The 7254-nt window shown below is 52.7% G+C and overlaps 1 protein-coding gene across 1 annotated transcript; it reads left to right on the forward strand.

Annotated features, from left to right (window-relative positions):
- Positions 1–5755, forward strand: ADI1 (acireductone dioxygenase 1). The gene is made up of 4 exons (XM_044771870.2): positions 1–233; positions 2500–2619; positions 3297–3476; positions 4770–5755. The coding sequence occupies exons 1-4, from the start codon at positions 114–116 to the stop codon at positions 4887–4889; spliced, it is 540 nt and encodes a 179-aa protein (XP_044627805.1). The 5' UTR covers positions 1–113; the 3' UTR covers positions 4890–5755.
- The last annotated feature ends 1499 nt before the right edge of the window (positions 5756–7254 follow it).

The following is a 7254-nucleotide window of genomic DNA, read 5'->3' on the forward strand; positions in this document are numbered from 1 at the left end:
CCGCCCGCCGGCCGGTGGGCGGGGCGGACCGAGGTCGGGGCGCGGGCCGAGCGCCACCAGTGCGGTCCGAAGACAGGCAGGGTGCACCCGGGGCTCGCGGCGCCGGCCCGACCATGGTGCAGGCCTGGTACATGGACGAGGCCGACGACGACCCGCGGCGGCCCCACCGCGCGGAGCCCGACCGCCCGGTCGGCCTGGAGCAGCTGCGCCGGCTCGGGGTCTATTACTGGAAGGTACGCGGGGACGGGGCGCGCCCGGGGTGGGCGGGCGGGAGACGTCGCCCCTCAGGTCCCCCGAGCTCCCGCGCACACCCCAAGCCACGGCTAGCGGGGTCCAGCGGCCGTGGCGCGCCGCGCACGCTCGGCTCTCGGCGGTCTGAGGGCGCTGCGCATGCTCGGCTCTCGGCCGTCTGAGCGCGCTGCGCATGCTCGGCTGAGGGGCTGGGTCGTCGGGGTCGGGGCGCGGTGCGCAGGCTCGGCCGCGGGGCCAGAAGGTCGGGGCAGGGGCGTGGTGCGCATGCTCAGTCGCGGGGCCGGGTGGCCGGGGTGCGGAGTCTGGAGAGGGTGTCGGAGCTGGCGAGTCCGTTGCTGCCGCAGTTCTAGGCCGGGGCCGTGTTGGGACGGGCGGGGTCCGGCTCGGCCGGGGCGTGCGGGAAGGACGCGGCTGAGTTAGGGGCCCACACGGGGCGCGGCAGGAGGGTTTAGGGTTCCTCCAGGCCCCTTGTGCGGTGCACCCACCTTCTGGCGAGCGCGGGGCCGCGTGCCGTCCCCCCGAGCCTGGTGAGGCGTGGGTGCCCACGTGGGTGCCCAGCCCGCCCGGAGCGAGGGATACACGCGCGGCGGACTCCGCAGCCCCGCGGTCCCCCGGGAGGGGATCAGAGCGAGGGCCAGCGGACGGGTCCCTGGATGACCTGGTCCTTCTGAGACCGGAGGTGACGGCCCCTGTGCACTTGGAGTGGAGGTCGCCAGTCTAGGCTTCTTGGCGTCGGAAGGGCTTCCTCTCTGAGGGAAACACGAGTTTCATTTCGTGTGCCTGTTAATCCTTACATAGTATATATCTTTTCTTGGGCTAAGATTTAACACAACCTACTGGAAGTTACCGTCCTCGAAGCAGTCAAGTGGTAAATAATGTCTATCATGAGAGGCAAATAAGTTTTGTTTTATGATAAAATAATTTATTTGCAATCCAGACAATCAGAAGGGTCAAGTGACTGCACTGCGGGCCTTCCATTGTGTACCTGACAGTTTAAGAGCAAGAGTGACGTGCTGGGCAGCTTCTGAATGATCCAAAGGATAAAATAAGACGTTTTAAAAGGCATCTTCTGTTATTCCATAGAGTCAGACCCACTTCTGCCTTCTAGTTCCCCTCTGGATGGTGAGTCGAGGGCTGCCAAAATAAAACTGTTTACTCTGGTTTTGGTGTCCTGTGTATTTGTCTGTGCCGTCTTGATAATACCCATTCTTGACCAGTGGGAGCAGGTGTCGCACTTTGCGTGTGCGCTCTTGGTGCGGGGGCCTGGAGAGGGAGAGCTGGCCCTTCTACACACATGCTCAATCTGAAGTCGATTGTTGTGCTGTGGAGCAGCCGTGTGCATGTCATGTGGCGGTGGATTTGCTAATTTGGGGAGTCTTTGTAGAAATAATGGATCGATGACTAGTACTTTGAGATATCCTGGAGTTTGCTGTTCAGCCGTTGTGATAAGATGCATTTTATTGCAACAGAAGGCAAAGTACGCCAAGTTCATTGCTGATAGTTTGAAGTAGGAGTTCAGATTAACTCTGGCGGGGGCCCTAGGGGAGTGCTTCCCGAAGAGGTGACATTAAAATTAGACCTTAAACAATAGATAGGATTGTGATGAATGACAGTGGTGAAAGGGCTTTCTAGGCGGAGGAAGCTGTCAAGACCAAGGGTGTGGGGATGTGGAGCATCAAGTATTTGTGAAGAGTAGCAAATGGTCCTGTTTGCTTTAGAATGTAGATTTTTTTTTTGAAACAGGAAATAGGGACAGAGGAGTCGGAAAGGCCCCTGAAGTCAGACAATGGAAGCTGCTTCTCCCAGCATAAAGAACTTGCGTTATGTTTGTAGGTCTGAGGGCCTGGAAATGAGCTGACTGAGGAGACGCCATAGAGAGATTGGTTAGACCCGAGGGGGTGGACTGGTGATGGAGGAGTGGGACATGGTGGAGAGAGTGCACCCTGCGTGGGCTGGAGGTGATGAGGGCTGTGCCTAGGCTCATGGCGTTGGGACTAGAAATGTGAACTAGAATCCCCCAGAAAGGCCTGCTGGAAAGATGGGAGCAGGAATTAAATACACCGTTGTTATTTTTAGCTGTTACGGAGAAAGGGAAAACCATTGAAAGAGACAGGGAAGGAGGGGAGGGGAATGGGGAGGGGAAGAAGGTGAGAATTTAGAAGTATAATCATCCTGGAGATCCAGAAAGAGGATGTTTCTGTCTCCTTGCATTGGTGTGACCTCCTTTTGTTGTGTAAACACTTTTAGCTGGATGCCGACAAGTATGAGAATGATCCAGAATTAGAAAAGATCCGAAAAGAGAGAAACTACTCCTGGATGGATATCATAACCATATGCAAAGATAAACTGCCAAATTATGAAGAAAAGGTAAGGGAACTCTAAATTATATGAAAAGGAGAGTCATTATGTTCACTTCTAATAAACACAGTTTTCTTTCTTTTTTCTTTTATGTCTTCGTTTGGGTTTTGTATCAGAGTAATGCATGTTTGAATATTTTTATTATTAAACGTTAGGAGGATAAAGGCAGAAGTAGATTTGAACAGATGGAAAGTGTTCGTTTATTGAGACGGGGACTGCCTTCCTCAGATTTTCATGTGGCTTCTAACCTGCCAGTGTGATCAGCGTGACTGCATGTGTGTGTGTGATCAGTATGACTGCCAGGAGCCAGGATGTCTGTGTGGGTGACTCGACTCTACACATCCAAGCTGTGTGATGTTGGGCCAGGGTCCTAGCCTCTCTGTGCCACCATTCCCTCATCTGTCACTGGGGATGACAGATAGCACCTATGTAAGTTATTATATGTAAACTATTTAGAATCTTGTCTGGGACATGGTAAGTGCTGTGTAAGTCTTAATTCTTTTACTGCTAGTTTGTTGGTAGTTTTCATAAAATATTCTAGCTCCTGCCCCCTTATCCTTATAATACTTCTTTCTATGGAGAGAATTTCTGTCCACCTCAGTCCTGGTCTTTGGAGGCGTGGGCCAGTGGTTGGGTCTGTGCACGATGGTCTCCAGTAGACTTAGAGAATGTCCCTTCTGCGCTAGATTAAGATCTTCTACGAGGAGCACTTGCACCTGGACGATGAGATCCGCTACATCCTGGAGGGCAGCGGCTACTTTGATGTCAGAGATAAAGAGGACAAGTGGATCCGGATTTTCATGGAGAAAGGAGACATGATAACTCTGCCTGCAGGCATTTATCACCGCTTCACGCTGGATGAGAAGGTAGAGTCGTGTTTATCTTTGAGGCTGGTCTGTGCACGGATATCGGAGACTTGTGACACTGCCCGCTCCGCTGCGTGAGGCCGAGTGCCTCTGAGCACACGCGGCCGCGGCTCGCGGCTCCTGCGCCTTTGCTCCCGGGAGAGGTCCAGCTGGAGGCTGAGAGCTGGGGCTCCTGTGTCCACCTTGTCGAGGTCGAGGCGGAGCGGGTCAGCAGGAAGCAGTCCCGCCTGTCTCGTGGAGAGCGCATTGTTACTAATTCTGGGCCTGCAGCTTCGGGACGCCCCTTGTTACGTTGTCCTTTTTAACAGCATTTCAGTTTTGGAACTTAACAGTCGTGCAATACAGTCATTAAGATTGGCAAACAACAGCAATGAGATGGTTCTTAGGTTCTCTGGATGTGATTTGGACTAAACCTGAGATTTAAGAATAACTTTTGAATGGAAAATAAAGGCAGGCGACTTACAATTCAGACATTTGGAAGGGTGTGCAGTGAAAACCTCCCTCCCACCCCTGTGCTCCGGCCCCCCTGTTCTCTCCCTGAAAGTAACCAGCATTATGTCTTTAAAAATCTTTTGAGAGAGGTGTCCTCCATATTCAGGCGAAAGAGGATCAGAATTCTTTCTCCTTTTACACAGGATGCTCATGGTTCTGCGTTTCCCTTTTTCCACTTGCGATGCTTTGGGGATGGCTTCAGATCAGTATGTGGGGCCTCATCCCTTATTTACAGCTGTGTGGCATCCATGCTTGGGTGCTCCCTAATTATCTAACCATGAATTTAGTCCATCGAATGCACGATCCCTTATGATGGGTTTATGAATTGTTTCCAGTTCTTTGCTATTGTAAACGGTGCTGTAATGAATAACCTTATGCATTTATCATTTTGCACTTAAGTGAGTTTATCTGTTGGATAAATTCCTAAAGTGAAAACTGGATTAAAAGGCATGAGTATTTTTGATTCTGAAGCACGATGCCAGGCTGTCCTCCCTGGTCATCAGCACGAGGGCCCTGCGAACTCTTAGGAAGATGGTACTGGGGATGCGGGAAGGGGTGGCTGAGTGGGCTGGAGGGGTCGGCGCACAGGGATGCGTTCGTGGAGAGCGCAGCGCCCACCCCTGCAGCCACACTCTTGCTGCCTGGGCACCGGCTTCTCAGCTTGGCCAGAGCTCCCGGTGCTGACGTCCTTCCGGAGGATGAAACGTGACTAAAGTGTTAAGACACAGGAATGAAACAGCATGGGAGGCTGTCTCGACAGCTGGTTTAACGCGGTGCTGGGTGTGTTTGTGTGTTTTGCAGAACTACGTCAAGGCCATGCGGCTGTTTGTGGGAGAACCGGTGTGGACGGCGTACAACCGGCCGGCTGACCACTTCGAGGCCCGGGGCCAGTACGTGAAGTTTTTGGCGCAGTCAGCCTAGGGCGCCCCTTGCGGCTGGCGCCCCTTGTGGCGGTCCTGGACGTGACGACAGCGGAAAATCTATCGTTTCCTCCTTCCTTTCTGTTAGACTTGAGGCTAGGCGAGCTTTCCTTTGCGAGATTATTTGATCAGAATATGTTTTAATGAAAGGAACTATAAAACTGATTTTTACGTAGAAGCAACTGTGGAAATGTGAACAAATCACATGCCTTTTCTCTGGTTTGAGATGAGTGGTTCGGTAGCCCTGTGTTAGCGCACGCATCAACAGTTACCCGAATGAGTCCCACCTCCCCCACGCAGCCCTCAGCTGCCTGACCTGGACCTGGCGCTTCCACTCTAGGCAGCTTTCAGTCGACGCCCCGCCTGCCTGAGAAGAAGGTGTGATGGTAGCTGACTGACAGGTGGAGACACCTTTGTCCCAGCACCCCAGGCGAAGAGTGCTGTGGGGACAAGCCCTCGTGTCGGGGACGCTCACAGTTGCTCCCCCCACTTTCTTGTTCCCAGTGGAGGAACTGCCTTAATCATGCTCGTGGCTGGAAGTCACCGTGTGTCGAGGGCCGCGGCGTTCGGTGAAGCGCTCCGTGTAGAGTCTCCGTGGTCGTAGGTGTAGATGGTTCGTTTCATCTGCGTTAGTGTTTGTTCAGTGTGAGATTTCTAGGTTAATGTCACCTACTATAAATCTTTTACAATCAAGCTTTTGAATTTTAACAAGAAAACTAGGATGTTATTTTTTTACTCAATTCTGAGAGATGATTATACCTAATTTGTTAGAATCATAGAAAAACCCCAAATCAACCTCATGTTTTAGAAGGGCGGGTTGTGTGAAGTACTCTTTAAACTGGATTAAAACCTCCATGTTAAAGTTAACCTTTCATCGCCTCTGCGTTGGTCGGGGCAGAGGGAACACAAGCCTTCAGCGTTTCGGTAAACTGAGGGTTTGTGGGATTGACGTGTGTGCAGACCGCACGATGATAATGACGGGGACACCGGGCTCTCTCCACCATGTCCCACCTTCTGCCCCCGACCGAGGCTGAGGAGGACAGATGTGGGGTGGAGGGCCACTTGGGGTTCCTTGGACAGTCCCCGCCTGTCCCTCCCATGGATGGTGTGGTCACTTCAAAGCGTCGTCCCCCCTCTCCTGAGTTGGTAATCCACTTGTGTCCATGGGGTTTCCCTAATCACACAGTGAAGTTTGCAGCTTCACACCTTTCATTTTCACAGCACGGCTTTGACGACTAGACGGGGCTCCGGGTCTGCAGCCAGCAGGGCCTCTGTCCTGGAGGCTCAGAATGAGGAAATTGGACGGGATCAAAGCATTTCACCACTGATGGACATGCGGGAGGCGGGAGGGGCTGGGCCTAGGGATTCTATTGTTCACCGGGGTGAGGGTCCTGCACCCTTCCCAGTGCCTGGCTGGCTGGGTGGGGGAATGACTGACACATCTGGCTTTAGTCATACAGACTCTGAATGTTAAATTCAAAAGTCATTTTTTTAAAAGCTGTTTTCTTTTGGAAAGTGTATCATGCAAAAATTTTTAGAAACCTCAGATAGTTTTCTGAGGTACGCAATGAACTGGAGAATTACAGGATGTTGTGAAACAGAGCCAAGTAATTCCTCCTTTTGGAACGTGACAGGAACAAACTAGCAGTCAGTGCAAGACAAGTTAGCATGTGGCCCTGTTGGAGTTGACTCCGTCTCAGGATTTCACTCAGATTTCCCAAGCTGCTCGTCAGCTCCCAGCCTCCTCTGCCCGGCTGCTGGGGTGCTGTGTGCCTGCGTCCTGCTGCTGCCCCCCTGCCCCGTTCCCCTGGCATAAAGGAGAACTGAGCCCCTGGCTCCAGGGGACGGCCTTGAAGCCGGTGGCCTTGGATGTGAGGGGTGTGTGCGTGTGCTGAATGGCACACGTGATTAACTGCGTGTTCTTCCTAAATCCCAAATGAAGGCTGCAGTCTCCAGGCGCTTCCTGGGTCAGGGGTCGGGGCTCTCTGGGAACCTTGTAGGTAATGCACAGGCCAGCCCACCTGCTAGCACAGCCAGTGAGACCGCCTCCACTAACCTCCCCAGCTTCCCTTCCTCATCCCCTGATGATGAAGATGACACTTCCTAGTTCCCCACGCATCCCACAGTCCTGCGCTCTGCTCGAGGCTAAGTACTGGTGGTGGGGCGGGAAGGGGAAGTCGAGCTACTTTTATCTTTGTAAAGATAAAAGCGATAAGAAAAACCTATCTGGGGTCCAGAGTTCTCCCGAGGGGACACTGGAACTTTCTGCGTTTTGTTGAAAGCATCTGACGGATATTGGGAGGAATTTCCTGAAGAACTTGGGAGTCTCTCCCTCCTGAAAACAACGTTAAGATGAGCACACGATA

Source organism: Equus asinus, chromosome 6 (assembly GCF_041296235.1).
Source record: "Equus asinus isolate D_3611 breed Donkey chromosome 6, EquAss-T2T_v2, whole genome shotgun sequence".
In the NCBI taxonomy this organism is placed as follows: Eukaryota; Metazoa; Chordata; class Mammalia; order Perissodactyla; family Equidae; genus Equus; species Equus asinus.